Raw genomic sequence first — 16,522 nt, forward strand, 5'->3', positions numbered from 1 at the left:
AAATTAATAGATAAAATAGTTGCAGTCGAAGTGTGACCAGTCCGCTGTCTCGATCTATCGATATATCAGCACTATCGTGGCTCCTTCCATCACCAGCGACTAGCGGGGCGAATGTTTTTGCGTAGTAAATTAACGAAAACGTTGTTATTGGCAAAGCAGGTGTGAATAACAAACACATTTACTCTTTATCTTACATATCATTATTCTTCTAATACTTTTTCAGGCCTTTCGCACTCCTTATTCAGCCCTTAGCATCCGTTCCTGTCCATACGAGCAGGCAATAACAAAAACACGTGCAGGCTAGAACGAAATCAAAACAAATATCTATTTCGCCTTTCGCACTACAAAAAGTGAATAAAACAGCCTCAATATGGGAATGGTAACGAAGCGTAAGAAGATGCACTATGGCGATACGCACCTGCAGCGTCGCTGGCGCGTCCGCAACCGCCGCCGCGATCTGGACCAGATTGATGACGATCTGCGCACCCGCAGCGGCGAGCTAATCAATCAAAACGTGGACCTGGAGAAGCCCGGCTTTGCCCAGTTTTACTGTGTGCACTGCGCCAAGTACTTCATCGATGACACAGCCATGCAGGCGCACTTTCGCACCAAAGTTCACAAGCGCCGCCTCAAGGCCCTTGAAATAGAGCCGTACAGCATCGAGGAGTCGGAGCGTGCCGCTGGACGTGGCAGCTTTCAGAAGGCCAAGAAGCGGGGCATGGAAACACAGCCCACAAAGGAGGAGGTCATCGCCGGCAAACGCATCAAAGTTGAGGAGAAACTTGAAACCACAGACGCCGATTCGACACCAGGCACAAATCCGGACAGGGCGACGCGCAGCAGACCCCAAAAGATGGAAACTTAGCAAACCTAAGAAGCTGTTGACGAAATGTAATAAATATGAGCACTTGGAAACGCGACATTAAATATAACCCAACTGGGATGATCCGCCCCCTAAATGGTAGTTACAATTGTTGAGCGGTAAAATTTCATCGTATAAATATATTCTCTTCTTTATATATATATATATGTATGTACATATGTATAGGGTGCTTGATATACATAGATGGAGGGGTAATCTATAACTTTTCGAACTATGCAACAAAATATACATATAGAGTACAGAGTTCATGCCAAATCCAAATGAGGGGGGTTGCGTGAGCATCCTTCTGGAGGCTGGATGCTGTCGCTGTTGATCACGGGGAGGGGTGCGTTGCAAATACTCTGCTACCACATATATGTATTTGTGTATAAACTTTATATTCTATTTATTGTATTCCTTTAAAATATTTCACTTTTATCATTTCCTTTTCAATTTTTGGTATTCCTTTCCTATTGTTCATGGTTAACACTTTGCTATAAATATATATATATATGTGTGTATGTGTGTGTGTGTGTGTGTGTGTGTGTATGTATAGTATGCATGCTTTCTTTTTGGTTTCCTTTGTTTGAGTTTGAGTTGAGTATATGATAGACGGCTTTTCAAATTCAAATGAGAAGCAAATTTGAGGTAAGTATATGTGGCCGGGTCGGCGGATGTGGGGCTGAGCTAAGGTGCTTGTTGCGTTGGATGCGCGCCCTGGACAGCGAACAAGCTGAGATGATTGCTGTATGTACAGATATTGTATGGTGCGTGATAAGGAGGGGGTGTATAGGCTATATACAATGTACAGGCAACGACTAGCTTTACAGCTTGTTGAGCACCGTCTGGAGCTCCTCCAGTTTGGCGGGATACAGCAGCTGTTGCTCTATCTCTAGCTGCTGCAGCGGCTGTATGCCCATTGAGACGGCTCTATTGGTGAAACGGCGACGCGTCATCTGCCTGGCGGAAGCAGTTCGGGCCTTGCGCGGCGTGCTGGCGACTTGCTGATCCCCACCCGACTGGAAATTCTGACCCTGTCCCTGGCAGCTGAAGAAGGAATGCTGCAGGGCCTCGGAGGCGGTGATGCGCTTGTGCGGATTGACCTCGAGGAGGCGCTCCAGCAGGTCGTAGGCGGAGGCCGGGAAGACCTCGTAGGGCTCCAGCGGTTCGGTCAGGTAGTCACTCTCCTCGCACAGGCAGTTGAAGAAGTACTGGTCGCAGTTCTTGCAGACCTCGCACTGCCCGTCGGGGGCTTCGTACTTCTTTAGCATCTTGGCATCGCTGAAGATGGCTCGGTTGCGAAAGCGCAGGCACAGCTTGCGTAAATTTAGCGGACGGCAACGCTGGCTGAGGGTGACCATGCGCTCGAGTGCCAAGGCCGTCTTGCGTATTTCTTGGTCGCCGAAGATGGTGACTATCTCGGCCAGGGCTATGTAGTCGTTGGGCGCCTTGAAAAACGGATAAACCGATGACATTAGCGAGAGGAAGATCACGCCGACGGACCACACATCCACGGCCGTGGTCTGGTCCGCGTACTTGAGCAGCACCTCGGGTGGACGGTAGCCAGGGGTGCCAGCCCGCGAAGCGTGCACCTCCTTCTTCATTAGGCAGTTGAGGCACACCGACGGGTTGGCGAAGCAGAAGCACTTGGCGCTGTTCGTGGATCCAGTGGCGCTTCGGTTTGTGTTGTACTTGCTGCCGGTGCCCGCGACTGTGCCTGTGCCCGTGCCCGTGGCAGAGCTTGGTGTCTGTTCAGGCTGCATGTGCTGCTGTTGCTGGTTGGTGTGCTGTGTGGACAGCTGTGCCTCTGGTGCCTGAGAGACAACCTCTTTCGACTCGTTCTGGGCATGGGCAATCTCGTTGACCGGCTTGAGCGGCATCTTGCCCCAGCCGCCCTCCTCGTTCAGCCGCATGCGTTTGACTGCTCCCCCCAGGCCAGCATCGACTGCGGCCACCGCTGCAGCGCCAGCAGCAGCAGCAGCTGTTGTCTGCAGTGCCTCCGTCTCCCTGTCTCTAAAGCGCTTGCTGTTTGGACCACCAGCCCCTCCAGGGTGGCGGTTGCGCTGCTCCAGCTGTCCTGCGGCCGTGCCCGTGGCCGAGACCGCAGGATTGACATGTTGGGCCAGCCCAAAGTCCACCAGAAGGAACTCGCGGCGACGCCGGTTGTACAAGAAGTTGCTAGGCTTTACGTCCCGGTGGATGACGTTGAACTTGTGGACGTGGCGCAGTGCCACCAGCAGGTTGCGCATGTACAGCCGGATCTCCGCCACGTCCATTTTGGTGTAGAAGTCATGGAATCGGTCGTGTGGCATGTAGGGCATCACGAAGGCTGCTGAGGCGTCACATCGCATGCAGCAGTGGATTCCGACGACGTTGTCCATTCCGCTGTCAATGAAAAAGAGGGAGATGGCAGTAGATTAGGGACTATATCCAATATATCGCTCCATCTGCTCTAGCACACCCTTGACTCTGCTCTGCATCTGTTTGCATGCAAATAACAAAACAAAAACGCCCACACAACCTTCCCAAACAAACACAAACACTCTCTCCCTCTCCCACTCTCTCTCTCTCTCAGTGTGCGTTGCCTGTCGGTGGAAGCGCGTCGACGTCACACAGCGATGAGCGATGGGAATACGCGAGCAAACGGCATGACTAGTCATAATTATCGTCGTTGTGACGCAATTGGGGCTAAGGAATTTGCGCAAATTACTTGAATAGACAAAAATCGCCGTGGGTCGGCTGCTTAGGAAGGAAAATGAGGAGGAGGCAGGCAGCCGGCTAATGTCATGCACGTACATGTGTATGTACATATGTAGCCGGCCGTACAGCGTTTGGAGTCATCGCAACGGACACTGGCCGTCCACCCACGCGACCACTTTGACTCGGCCCTCTTGTGCACACTATCAACTAGTGCGCTCTCAATGAGCGGTATGGGTATTGGTATTGGGTCAGCGTCAGCTCACCCGACCATCCCCAGTCCCAGCCGTCGACGAGATACCCTTGCGCCAGTCGGTTCGAACCGGTATGGAACGGATTGGGTATGCGTCGGGCCTTTAGCCATCGAAACGTTAGGTCTAATCTAATCTCAAAGCAGCAGCAGCTGCTGCTGCCGCTGCTCGCAATGGCTATTGAATCAATAATCGGTTGCTGGGAGTCTAGGATATGCAAATGTTCCCATCAATTTAATTGATTCACAATTTTTGTCCATTGCACGAGCCAACGAGAGCAACGGCTAGAGCGATGGCGATGGCGAGGGCAGGGCAAGACCGAGACGGACGGACAAACAGACAGAGTGCCCAGCACTGTAACTGTAAGTGAGCACGTGAATGGTGTGTGAAAGTGCAATAAACGTTCATTCGTTTCGTTTCGTTTCGTCTCTCGCCCGTTCGTTCGGGCTGCCAACTTAAATAAATTGCAATGACGTAGATTGCGAAGCGACGGCTGGCGGTTACCGGCTGACGTCGATTACCGACGTCTGACGCAAGCGAGGACGAAAACGAACACCAACCCACCACACTGGGTGGCAGGGCCAGCCAGGGCTAGGGACATTATACCTATATATCCCACCCCCCCATATGTGGATACAACGTGGGTGTTGAGTGGGTGGGTAGGTAGTGTGTGTGTGTGTGTTTGTGGCGGTGAGGCAATTCTGCTGGGACCTACCCCATTTTGGTCATGCACTGGAGCTCCTTCATAATCCGGTCGGGATGGCTGGTGGGTATGTGGTGCTTGATGGCGAACTTGCGCCGCATGCTTTCCGGCAGATTCGCCTCTCGCTTGAGCGTGGCCAGCAGAACGGTGCTGAAGGTGCCGTTGCCAATCCGGCTCTGTACGTCAAACAGGTGGCCGACGTCCGGGATGCGCGTCAGCAAGTCAGTAATGGCATCTGTGGGGGAGAGAGAAACAAGAGTGGGGATTTTTAATCCAGGCCCACACACATTCTACAGGTCCCACTCATTTACACGTCGCCAACGCCCGCACCACACCGGGAGGAGGCTGTGCCCGAAAATAGATTCGGAAATGCGCACTAAAGCTCTCCCAAGCAACCGAGAGCAACCCCACAAAAATTATGGCAAAGAGACAGCTCCGCCGTACATACCTTCGCTTTTGTTTCGCAGCTTCATCAATCTGACGCCAGTGGCCATATCGAGTTCCGCTCTCGATGTCGGTGCGGCTTCAGCTGCAACTACGGCTCCCCCTACAGCTCCTGCTTTCTCTGCAGACGGCAATTGCTGCTCCACCACGGGCGCTCCGTTTTGCTCCACAGTGGGCTGCGTGGAGCTGTGCTGCTCCACAAGGGGCTGGGTGGGGACAGATTTCACGGCTAGCCCGCTATCATTACTGTTGGCGTTGTGGCTGAGCTGCTTCTGCAGTTTTGTCACTGGGTTTCTGACTCTAGCCGGCGTATCCAGGCGAGCCGCCTGCCTGGCGTGAATACCAATTCCGGCGCCACTGCTAACCAGGACGATGGGACTGGTACCCGAGTAAAACTGGATTGTGTTCTGCTTTGATTTGCGGTTATGCTGGACATGCTGCGCGTGCTGTACATGCTGCTGGTGCACGGCCATCGGCTCGTGCTTGATGAAGCGCTCCGCCATTGCAGGGTTTAACTACTGGGTCTGTGGCTGTACTGGGCTGGGTTGGGGGGAGTACCTTATTGTGGCAATAGTGGGCTGCTGCTGTTGCTGTTCATCGACTTAGTCCATCGGGCTGCGGGATGAGACGAGCTTTTTCGCAAAGAGCCCTCCCAGAGAGTGTGTGTATGTGTTCGACGCGTGCGTGTATGCTTGGGGGATTGCGACGTCCAGCGCTGCCGTTTTTCAAGTATTTTCCAGTGTCTAGTGTTTTGGTGTCTAGAGAAGGAATCTCTCGGTTGTGCTCCAAATATTTGTGTACTGAAAATTTTGTTCGAGAATTAAAACGGTTCGGGCCTAGTGGGTGCTCTACTACTCTAATGTGTTTCTGTGCACACAATAAATTTTTGACCGAATTGTCGAGAGCTTCAATTGCAACTGACATGTCTCGTGCCGCCTGCCGTGCGGCACAATTTTGTTGGACCTACTTACTTGTCTCGTCTCTGGATGTGCTTCAGTTTCAGCTTCCGATTGTTGTCGTCCCCGTCCCCGGCTCGGGCTGCCGCCTGGGCCACCCTTCGTTCACTGCCCACTCTTCTTCAGCGGTGGCGTCTCGCCCGTGACGTTTGCGACTTGGTGGTGTTTGGCTTTGGCCGATTTTCAGCGTTTGCGAGACTGGAAACATCTACTGAGGCCGCACTTTGTCTATTATCTAATTAATTTGCGCAGCGTTGGCGGCAACGCAACGTTCCCGTCCGGCTTTCGTTTTTAGGTATTTTCTGCGGTGGCACCGAGCAGAATTTGCTTGCATTTGCATTTCGCACTTATCGGCTATCGATAGGCACCAGGCGCGCCAGCTGATGCTGATATCGATTATGTTGACGAAACGGGACTGCCAACGAGCTGTAAATATAAACCATCCGAATATTCGAAAATATACATATATTTAAACTGGAATTTCAACTTGGATTACATGGATATACATATTGTGGACTACGGGATACTCTCGCCAATCAGGCGGCTAAAAGAGTGGGCTACATTAAGGAGACCTTACGCAACATAAAATTATAAATTTGGATACAATAATTAAAACGAAAGAAAGCAAAACGACACATAGTATTTGTATATAGATCAGCGTTCGGCGTGGGTGTGGCGACCGCTGTATTCCTCGCGCAGCAAGGGCAGGCCAATGGTGTAGGTGGCACTACTGGCGTTGACCGATTGGTTCGCGTCTGTGCAGCGGACACAAGGCCCAAAGAGACGCAGAATGCGCGAGCCCATGGAAGTTCTCTTGTGCCGGAGCTGCACGTGGGACTGGTCCAGGAGGTTTCTTTCGCTGGTTCCGGATTCATCTGGATTGGAGCTCATATTCTGACTTATATTAATAGACCGAACCTCGATGACGCGATTGTTGCGATTATCGAAATAGTAGATGCCGTCGCTGTGAACCCAATCTTGCATCGGCGGGTAGATGCTGCCCTGGGGCTGGCGATGGTACGGTGAGCGCAAATCGAGGGCCTCCACCTCGATGGCCGAGTCGTTACTGCTTGGGTGGCTGCTCTCAGAGTTGTTAGGGGCCGCGGCCAGTCTGGAGGTGACGGCTCGGGAGGATGAGTGACCCGTGGAGGCACCGACTGGGAGGAAGAGTAAAGAGGGGAGAGACGTAATAGCAAGGCTGGAATGACTTTCGAGAGTACTTACCATTTCCATTTGGCTCTGCTTCGGTGCTGTCGTTGCTGAAGTCCAGTGAGAGCGGCTGGATGTTCTTTTTCGGCTTTCCGGGATTGGGCTTGCGGGCGGCAGGGGCCACGCTCAGCAGGGCCACCTCAATGGAACCGGCACTGCTGTCGTAGGTGAGATTTTTCGGATTGGAGTCGGGGAGGGGCGTAGCGCTGTCTGCAAGGGCAAATGAGAGCAACTCCTGGTCGGTTTGCGTGGCCTTGGGGACGCTCGCATGCGGACAGAAGTTGGGGGGGCGGAGCGAGTAATGTTGATTGCGTTTCAACTTCTCTTGGCAGTCGGTCAGATCGATGCGCAAGGCATCAATGTTGCGCCGCAGCTGCAAGTTCTCCATAGCCTTATCGTCCAGCTTGGTCTGCAGAAAGTCATTGTAGGACTGCAGCTGCAACTTCTCGTCCTCCAGGCGCTCTTTTACGACTTTCAGGTCCTCCTTGTCATTCTGCAGGCGCTCCATCTCGGTGAGGCGCTCGTAGCTGTCGTTGGGTGTCTTGCTATCGGTCATGTTTCCCGCACTGCTGTTATCCAGAGACTCGTCCAGATTGTGCAGCTCGTCCACACTGAAGTGGGCCCCGCGCGCACTGGATGTGGGCGTCAAATACTCCGGCATGGAGCTGTGGCGCTGGAACTTCTTGATCGCATTGCGACGCTGCTGGTCCTCGGCTTGGATGTCCGCTATGTACTTTGCCACTTTGCTAGTGACGTGCTGGTAGCGCCGCTTTGTGTGCGCCGAGTGAATGTCCTGGTAGGAGACAGACTTGCTGTTCCGGGAACTGCCCATCTGAACTTTGGAATTACCGTTCGCTAGCGCTGACTCCGCAAAATCTGCATCAACCACAACGATAAGTGGGAACGGAGCTGAAGGATTAAGCTCGTGATTGCTTACCTTTGTCTACCTCTTCTTCGCCCTGGTCCCGGCCCACCGGGTCACTGACACAGGTCTTGGCGCTCTTGTTGACGGCATCAATGAACGAACTCTCATCAGAGCAGTCGCTGGTTAAAAATGGCGCCGGATTGCGCTCAAATGCCTCTGGCTGATCGTGTTCGTCAAACTGACTCTTGAACTGACGTGGAGCACCTGTGCCCACGCAGTTTAGATGTTCGAACAGCTCGTCAGCGGGAAAGCTTTCGTCTTCCAGACTCATGTTTCACAAAAATGTCGATGTGCGAAGAATTTAACCTTTTAGTAAGACGACATATAGACCAGACACTAATATCGGGACGAGACGATGACTGGAAGAGCACCGTTAGGTACGGAGAACTGCCAACTGATCGAAAACAGAATATACTATGAATAGCTGTGTCTCCGACTCCATCGATATGAGCGAATACAAACGATATTAATCGATGACAGCCAATGTGCTTTACGAGGCGTTTGTCATTTTCTGGCACATTCTTAACAAAAAGGCGCCGGCGTCAGTTTAGTGAAGTTGCTCGAAATTTCCAACAAAATTCCAAATTATCTCTTAAGTAAAGCAATATTTAATAAATTGTGCGATGTCGATGGAACAGGTGAGCAAAATAACTCTTCAGTCGTTAACCGTTTTCCACGTGAAATTAACTCTCATTCGCCACCACCCATAAAAATAGCTAAAATCCGATGCGGCCGAGTTTGCTGCATTGCTGGAACAGGCAAAAAGCGCCCGCGTCAAAGGTGTGCTCACCACAGGAAAGGCAGAGGTGGAGCGCGAGATTGTCAATCTGGAGATGAAGGCACGTCTGGCCGCCGAGCGCCAGGCTTCTGGCTCGAGCGATGCTAAAAGGTACAAAGGCCTCAATTTGAGACAAGCTATTCCTTGTGCTGAATATTCCTCCTCCCACACAGATATCTGCATGAGCTTACTGACTACGGATGGGACCAGAGTGCCAAATTTGTCAAGCTCTTCATCACACTGAATGGCGTGCAGGGCTGCACCGAAGAGGCGGTCACCGTCAACTATACCGAGACTTCGCTGCAGCTCCATGTGCGCGACCTCAGCGGCAAAGACTTTGGTCTGTCGGTGAACAATCTTCTGCACGCGATTGATGTGGATAAAAGCTATCGTAAGATCAAGACCGACATGGTAGCCATCTATCTTAAGAAGGCCGAGGAGGGCGTGAACTGGGATGTGCTCACCTCCATTCAGAAGCGCCTCAAGCAGAAGCAGGATACCGAAATGACCAAGGACACCGAGAATCCAGAGTCAGCGTTGGTCAACATCATGAAGAAGATGTACAACGACGGCGACTCCAAGACGAAGCAGATGATTGCCAAGGCCTGGACCGAGAGTCAGGAGAAGTCGCGCATGGGCAAGGAGTTTGGCGGAGGTGGTCTCGACGCACTCGGCGACCTTTAGGGCCTATAAGGCTGCACCCACGCCTGTCGTCTGTCCATTGCTCCGCTCCACTCTAACTACGAGCCGCAATAAACAACATACAAACACCCAATTATATTTTCGTACTGCTGCAAGGGCGGCTTTTATATGTACATACAATATATACATACCCACATATATTTATATACATATATATATATATATAGAGGTGGGCACTCTCTGCTTTCCGTAGATGCATACATAGTAGTAGGTACATATGTACATACATACACACTTACAGATACTTACTTACAATTTGAGGATAAATAAAGTCCCCGAGTGTGGGAATTAAGTTGTGGATTGAAAGCCTTGGCTTGTGCGTTGCCTGTTGGTTTATATATTTGTATATAGGCGTTTATTAATTAAATTCTTGTGATTAAAATCAATTGTTGCTGCTGTTCGCTAGAGTACAACACACTCTCCGTGGTCTAATCTATTCCATTTGTAATAGTTAGTTTGCTTTCGAAATGAATTGATAATTACACATTAGCTGTATTTAAAATACATTTTATATGTTTCTCGGATATATCATTATCATTATAGTACATATCTGTGTATACTATATATGTACATACATACATATATACATACATATGTGTGTATGTTTGGTTATGTATGCATGTTTTGCCCAAAATAATGTTCGAACGCCCCCGCGATGCATTTGAATTTGAATTTGAATTTGCGTACTGTGGCGGAGCGAGGGGAGGGTCTTCCTCCCGCCCATCGGATTATCTATAATTACTTGCACACCCGGGGATCAATCTGCCAAATATACATGCATATATTTGTTGTGTGTGTGTGTGTGTGTGTGTGTGTGTGTGGAAACAATTAAATTGTTACTATGCTCTTTGTTAAACAATTACTCATTAGTTTGGTAGCGATGCGCTGCTCGCGCGCGCCCTCCTCTAGATCCTATAGTACGAGAATTGGTATCGATCCATTCCAATTCAAACGTAAATTCATTTGGTGTCTGTCTATTACAAAGCTGAAGAACGCAAACCAAACCAAGCGGCGAAAATGAAAAATAACTACGAATCCAATGTTCTGTGTGTTATTAAGGCCGATAATTATCCGAGTACATATGTATGTAAAAACTATACAACATGTGTGTGTGTGTGTGTGTGTGTGGGCAATAGGAAAACACAATTATAATCTACATTGTTAATGCCATAGGTACGATGTACTAAACTAAATGTTAACTTTGCTATTTAAAACAAAAAAAAAAATAATCATAATATGCATGTATACATATATGCATATGCATCTTGTTTGATATAATTCCTGGGGAAGACCTCCAATCCTCATCCATCCATCCATCCGTACCCGCTCACCGATACTCTCCTCTGTCATATTCTGTCATTTTGTGACCGTTGTTTTATATGTTTTGTATCTGTGTATGCGAGTGTGCATGTGCATGTGTGTAGATACAGTGCGTTTCAAATGTGTAGGAATGTACGGGACTGCACCGATCCCCGCTAAAGAAGGATTTTAAGCTGAGAATTGTTGCCGCTTTCCAACGAACTTTGAACGAATCCAGTCCAGTCCAGCACGTGTCTTACAGCCTTGAAACGCACTGTATAGTTATGCCGTGTGTGTGTGGCTGTGTGTGCTGTGGAAGAGTTTTCCGTGTGCATCGTGTGAGCCCAAAGGCCCACAAATTATTTAGGGACTTTATTCCTCCAATGACATCTCCATTTGTATGTGTCTATATGTAGTTATGTATATACATATACTATATATATATGTATATATGTCTGTACATAATATATCTGTATATCTATGCTGTAAAAGTGAAGTTTTCTAAAAGCTTTCGGCTTGCCTCAGCACTCACACAATGATCTATCGATCCGAGGATCCCGGTATGGATCCCCTGCTAGCGTACAAAAATAAATGTTTCTTTCTTTTCTATATAGTATGTAAATGTGTCCCTACGAATCGAATTAGAAGATTGGATTGCCTGCTCCTATGCGGATAGATATCTCCTTTAAAAATTTCTAGAAAACTATGTATGCGTGTGTGGTATGTATATGGTATCTATAGGTACATATACATATATGTAGGTATATGTATGTATGGTATTTGTGTTTGCTGTGTAGATTTGCTGTATTCGATATATTTGTATTATATATATTTGGATTAAAAGTTTCAGCTATTCCTAGACCAAAAAATTCATTTAAAACTTTACTCGAGTCTTGTATTGTTTTGCATTAATTGTTGTACGAATACGATTATACATATACATATATATCTTAGATCCCCCCATTTCAGCACAGACCGAATCCGATTCATACCATCCCAAGAGACAAATCTATGCAATACGGAAAGACAAAGACGAATACATATAGCATAAAGAGAGATACATAGACGGAGCTTACAGGTCTGATGTGTCTGATTAGAGTTTAAGGATTTTACGGGACTATACGTGTGTACATATGTATGTACATATATCGCACGCGTGAGTATCGCACGAAAGTACGTGGAAGAGATTTAGTTTATAAAAAGAAGGGATGGGCTGTGCTGACTTGGGGCTCTGTGGTTCGGTTCGTGACCGGGCGTGGGCATCAATGTGCCCTGTCTGTCAATGAGATAGGTCTGGTTTCGCCGCCCCCCCCTAACTGATTGATTGCGATCCTTATCCTGATCCTAGCTTGAACATTTTAACTATTCTATGGCCTGCAAATTGATTTCACTTTGGGTTAGCATCCCCGAGCGGAACCTCGGGTCCTTCGACCCTTCATTCCATCCCACTTCCACTTCTACCTTCCATCCTCTGCTCTGCACACATACAAACACACACACACACAGCAGCAGCATCAGCAGCAGCATCAGCAGCAGCGACAATTCCAGCTTGGCTCTAACCTAACTTATGGACTAAACCCAACCCCAACCCAACCCAGTCCTTTCTTTACTTTTCTTTCTTTCTTTCTTCCTTCTTCCTTTTCCTTTCCTTTCCATACCATTCCACTATGCTGCTCCGCATCCCATCGTCTGCTTATTGTTTGGGAGGTTTTTAGAAAACGATCGAAGGCAGTCGGACCTTGGCGCTGGAGGCGGTTGAACGGGCACGGACACGGACACGGACACGGGCACGGACGTGAGCGCTGACACGGACGCTTGGCGTCCTCAGGCGCTGCTAGTAAAGCTCTGTATGATGGCGCACCGGAGCCGGGATTTTGGACATACCCCTCTCCCGTCTGGGCGATACCACGGTGGCTGCTCCCGCACCCGCTCCCGCACCCGCACCCGTTGCCGCCCTTGCTCCCGCTGCCGCCACAGTGGTGGAGTGATTGCTGTCGCATGAGCTGGCCGCGGAGCTGCGTTTGGAACGGGCCTTGGCCGGGGGCGAGCAGCTCTCGGAGCGCTCCAGGTTGCCATTGCTGTGAACCCACGCCGTGGTGAAGTCCTCGTACACGGGCGTCTTCTTGCCATTGGAGAGGGACTTGGCAGCTCCCACTGCAGTGGGTGCTGCTACTGTCCCAGAATTTGCCTGATTGCCGGCCGCATATCGGGAGAGAAGTGTCTTCATCTTCTCGAGGATCTGGGCATCGTTCTTGGCACTGCTGGCCGCCTCGAGCAGCTGCTGCGCCAGCGGGGACGAGGCGTGGTTCTTTACCGGGGAAGTGGTCAGGGAGCTGGTGCATCCGCCGCGCACCCTCCTTCCGTTGCTGTCGTACAGGATCTGCGAGGATCGCCCCTTGCCGGTCCGCTCGAACGTAGCGGGGGCCACAAAGCTTTCTGGAGTGCACTGCGGCCGCCGCTTGCAGCTGCTGGGGGCGGCTGCAGTGCGTCCGCTCCATGTGTTCGTCACATCCCGCACCGTCGGCAGCTGCGAGGCCTGCCGAGAGGCGCGCGGCGGAGGCGTGGGCGTGGGCGTCGAGCCCGCTGTGGCCCGGGTGCGCATGGAGCGGTACACGGGCTGCTTGCGACTGAAGCCAGCGGGTGGGCCGCCGCCGACGGAGGAGCGGGTGCTCAGATCCTGGAGGCTGCCGCCAGCGCCGCCGCAGGTGCTGTTGTCGATGCTGCGCCGGCGCTGGGCCAAAGGCGAGCGGGGGATTTTGCTGAGCAGCGCCGGAGACTGTTGCACCGCCAGCTTGGGGGAGGGCGGGCTCTTGGCCATGTCAACGGTAATCTCGTCGTCGGTGATGAATACGCCCGACTGCTCGAACTTGTCCGCCACCTTCGGCAGACTGAGGATGGCCGGCAGCGACTGGGGGCCATCGCACACGGAGTAGTCCTGCTCCACGTCCCCGTCTCCGTCCCCGTCTACGTCCGCATCCGCGTCGAGCTCCTAGCCCATTCATGTCCTCCTCCCCTAGTGTATCCGCAGCCGCCTTCTCCGGCGGCTCATCCGAGGGCGAGATCTGCGAGATCTGCGAGTCGCTGGACGTCTGATCGAGACGCGCTGCGGAAGGGTGGAAGGGGGATTCGGTGCTTAGAGGGGTAAGGTACGGGTAAGGAGCTGAGGCTGTGGACTCACCATTGGTTTCAGCGTCATCCATAGAGGCCTGACTGTGCAGTGACTCGCGCTTCTGGGCACTCGACTGGATCACCCCCAGGCTGCGGTAGCCCTCGTCGCTGATCTCGCTCCCGTTGTCGCTGATGTTCTCGAACTTGCTCGAGCCGCTCTGCTCCGGGGCTCCTCCAGACGAAGGGGCAGTCACCGCCCCCCCGCCGGCCTCCTCCAGGGAGCAGCTGTAGCCGCCAGGCAGCGACTTGGGCCCGCTGCTGTATGAGTCCAGGGAGCTCTGCTTCTTGCGCATGTCGATCAGCCGCCGGGGGCTTGGCGACATGGAGCGCCTGGCCAGCCCAGGCGAGCCCAGCAGCTGCTGCTCTGGAGCGGCGGCCGTGCCGCAGGAGCCAGTGGCTGCCACGATTCCGTTGCTCTGGATACCGTTGAGGAATTTACGCTGAGGTGTCGGACTGCGACTCCGGTACTTGCCCGGATTCGGGGAGAGACTGTTGCCGTTCTGTTGGGCCTGGCCCACTTGTGCAGCTCCTCCTCCCACTCCTCCTGCTGCTGTTGCTGCTGTGGTTGCTCCTCCAGCTCCTCCCCCGTTGCAGTTTGGACTGTTGAACACGCGTCGCGCAGCGGGCGGTGAACTGGGTGGAGGGAGTGCAGCGAAATGGAGTAAATAATCGTATCATTGGAGGCTGCAAAGTTCGAACCACTCACCGCTCGAATATCACCTGAGCCTTGTGCAGCTCGATGCCGTTGCTCGGATTGTGGTTGGGCGACTGTCGGGGGATGAGGCGGGCGGCCACCGAGCTGCGGTGCTGGGCCCTGCACCGGCAGGGGTCGTGCTTGTCCAGGTAGTGGGACAGGGTGTCCCATCCGCCTCCCACGCGCACCATCACATGGGAGCGCAGTATCTGAAAGTGGCCCCAGAACATAAGCGACTCCCCTCCTGCACTGCCCGCATCTCTGCCAGCCACGAATACTCACCCGCACGAAGATGAGGACTTTGGTGTCGCCGATGCGATACTTGCCCTCGGACACGCGGACCATGGGAAACTGTGAGGGGCATGTGCACTTCTCCACAAGATCTCTTACCTGCAAACGAATCAAATACAAGCATTAGTATATGGGCTGAACAGGTACAGGGACAGGGAAAAGATCTACGAGCAAAGGGTACTTTGTGCTATGAACCCTTCGATGGGCGAAAGCTGTATGCGATACTTATCGCTGTACATGACATCCTCAATCGATTACTGATTCGATTCTTCACGTATCGATATGCCAAATATCGTAGCTTATCGTAGCCACGATAACATAACTTGCTCTGGGCTCTGGCCCTGACCATAATTCGACGAGAATTCGCCCCCCAGGCCCATCGAATACTGTAGCCGTAATGTTCTGGGTGGCAGGCAGCACTGTACCGTAAATCGAGTCTGTCAGTATGTTCACTGCCCTGCCACCCGCCACCCACCACCCACCACCCTACTGCCGCCCGGCAACCTCCTCCTGGGCTGACGCTGACCCTCGGCATTGCATAAGCCTGACCCCAGTAGTCGGACTGACTGCCTGACCGACTACTGCAGTTGGAGCTGATGCTGATACTGAGGCTGAGGCTGAAGCTTAAGCTGATGCTGATCCAGCGACGAGCGACGAGCGACGAGCGATGACGATCATCGGGGTCACCAAATAGTTTTTCACTGCATAAATTCACGCGCTGCCATTGTCCAACAAACAAATGATCCGCGGAGCGGTCGGCAGAGGGGCTACCCTTGCCCTAGGGAGAGGCAAGCAGTCCATGGGAGCCAGACTGTGCCCCAGCCTGGGCTTTGAACAACAGCAACAGCAGCAGCAGCAGCATCAGCCTGAGCTCTGTCCGTCCCAGCTGGCGGCAGCGGACAAACAACAAATGACGACTTGGCCCGACTCCGACTTCGACTCTGGGCTCTGAGGTCTGGAGCCTGGATCCAGCTCTTTCGCTGAGCCCATTGCTACTGTAGTTTGTTGCAAGACCAGACAGATGGATGGGCGGCATAGAGGACAGAGCACGGAAGAGGATGGAGAGGGAGGGATGGGAGAGCAACGCATTTGCACCTTTGAACTTTTGCAACTCCTTCGGCAGCTCTGAATGCGTGCTTAGGTGGAGCTGCTGACAATAAATCTTTGTGGCTGTGGGGGAGAGCGGAAGCCTGGGGAGGGAAGGAGGGAATCTCGCATCTCTGCCAGAGATCGAGGATCGGCGTGACTCTGACGCATACGAGATTAGCTGGCCATGGCGATGGGGCGATGTGATCCTGGCCTAACCATAAATCGCATGCCACCAACATTCACGGCAGCAACTGACTGCCGCAGACAGCGGACAGCGGACAACAGGCCGGGGACAGACAGCGATGCGGACGTGCCAAAGCCCCAGTCTGAGTCCCCAGCGTCGAGTCGACAAATGATCGTGGCTGGTTTGCTTTTTCTCCCTCTTTCTTTTCCTTTTGCTCAGTTGTGGCTGCTGCTGTTGCTGCTGTTGCTGCTGCTGCTGTTGGTGGCACAT

The 16,522-nt window shown here is 52.0% G+C and overlaps 5 protein-coding genes across 7 annotated transcripts in view; 2 read left to right on the top strand and 3 right to left on the bottom strand.

Moving 5' to 3' along the window:
* Positions 1-252: 252 nt before the first annotated feature.
* Positions 253-1,023, top strand: LOC111071890 (zinc finger protein 593 homolog). Its single transcript, XM_022363436.2, has one exon. It carries the CDS (start codon positions 371-373, stop codon positions 863-865), a length of 495 nt encoding a protein of 164 aa, XP_022219128.1. The 5' UTR covers positions 253-370; the 3' UTR covers positions 866-1,023.
* On the bottom strand, positions 1,007-6,250 carry LOC111071880 (cell division cycle 7-related protein kinase). Of its 2 annotated transcripts, XM_022363418.2 has the most exons (4): positions 5,929-6,250; positions 4,962-5,757; positions 4,526-4,748; positions 1,007-3,247 (listed from the first exon to the last, which is right to left on the bottom strand). In XM_022363418.2, the coding sequence occupies exons 2-4, from the start codon at positions 5,458-5,460 to the stop codon at positions 1,687-1,689; spliced, it is 2,283 nt and encodes a 760-aa protein (XP_022219110.2). In that variant the 5' UTR covers positions 5,461-5,757; positions 5,929-6,250; the 3' UTR covers positions 1,007-1,686. The 2 variants fall into 2 exon arrangements, with proteins under 2 accessions (XP_022219110.2, XP_022219111.2); XM_022363419.2 differs by lacking the exon at positions 5,929-6,250 and having other exon boundaries at positions 4,962-5,871.
* Positions 6,251-6,366: 116 nt separating this feature from the next.
* On the bottom strand, positions 6,367-8,375 carry LOC111071883 (protein swallow). Its single transcript, XM_022363426.2, has 3 exons — positions 8,060-8,375; positions 7,138-7,998; positions 6,367-7,070 (listed from the first exon to the last, which is right to left on the bottom strand). The coding sequence occupies exons 1-3, from the start codon at positions 8,316-8,318 to the stop codon at positions 6,568-6,570; spliced, it is 1,623 nt and encodes a 540-aa protein (XP_022219118.2). The 5' UTR covers positions 8,319-8,375; the 3' UTR covers positions 6,367-6,567.
* A 182-nt stretch (positions 8,376-8,557) lies between these two features.
* Positions 8,558-9,913, top strand: LOC111071888 (calcyclin-binding protein). Its single transcript, XM_022363430.2, has 3 exons — positions 8,558-8,685; positions 8,764-8,936; positions 8,999-9,913. The coding sequence occupies exons 1-3, from the start codon at positions 8,671-8,673 to the stop codon at positions 9,507-9,509; spliced, it is 699 nt and encodes a 232-aa protein (XP_022219122.1). The 5' UTR covers positions 8,558-8,670; the 3' UTR covers positions 9,510-9,913.
* The window catches only part of LOC111071878 (GAS2-like protein pickled eggs), a 55,104-nt gene continuing 48,428 nt past the window's right edge, over positions 9,847-16,522 (bottom strand). The window contains exons 7-11 of one of the 2 annotated variants that reach the window (XM_041596160.1): positions 14,971-15,078; positions 14,701-14,897; positions 14,005-14,627; positions 13,819-13,929; positions 9,847-13,787 (exon numbers count right to left, since the gene is read on the bottom strand). In XM_041596160.1, coding sequence (XP_041452094.1) covers positions 12,661-13,787; positions 13,819-13,929; positions 14,005-14,627; positions 14,701-14,897; positions 14,971-15,078 — 2,166 coding nt within the window. In that variant the 3' untranslated portion in view covers positions 9,847-12,660. Of the gene's footprint in view, positions 13,930-14,004; positions 14,628-14,700; positions 14,898-14,970; positions 15,079-16,522 lie in introns of both variants that reach the window. The other variant, XM_022363417.2, reaches the window with a different exon arrangement.

Source organism: Drosophila obscura, unplaced genomic scaffold (genome assembly GCF_018151105.1).
Source record: "Drosophila obscura isolate BZ-5 IFL unplaced genomic scaffold, ASM1815110v1 contig_96, whole genome shotgun sequence".
NCBI classification, from domain to species: domain Eukaryota; kingdom Metazoa; phylum Arthropoda; class Insecta; order Diptera; family Drosophilidae; genus Drosophila; species Drosophila obscura.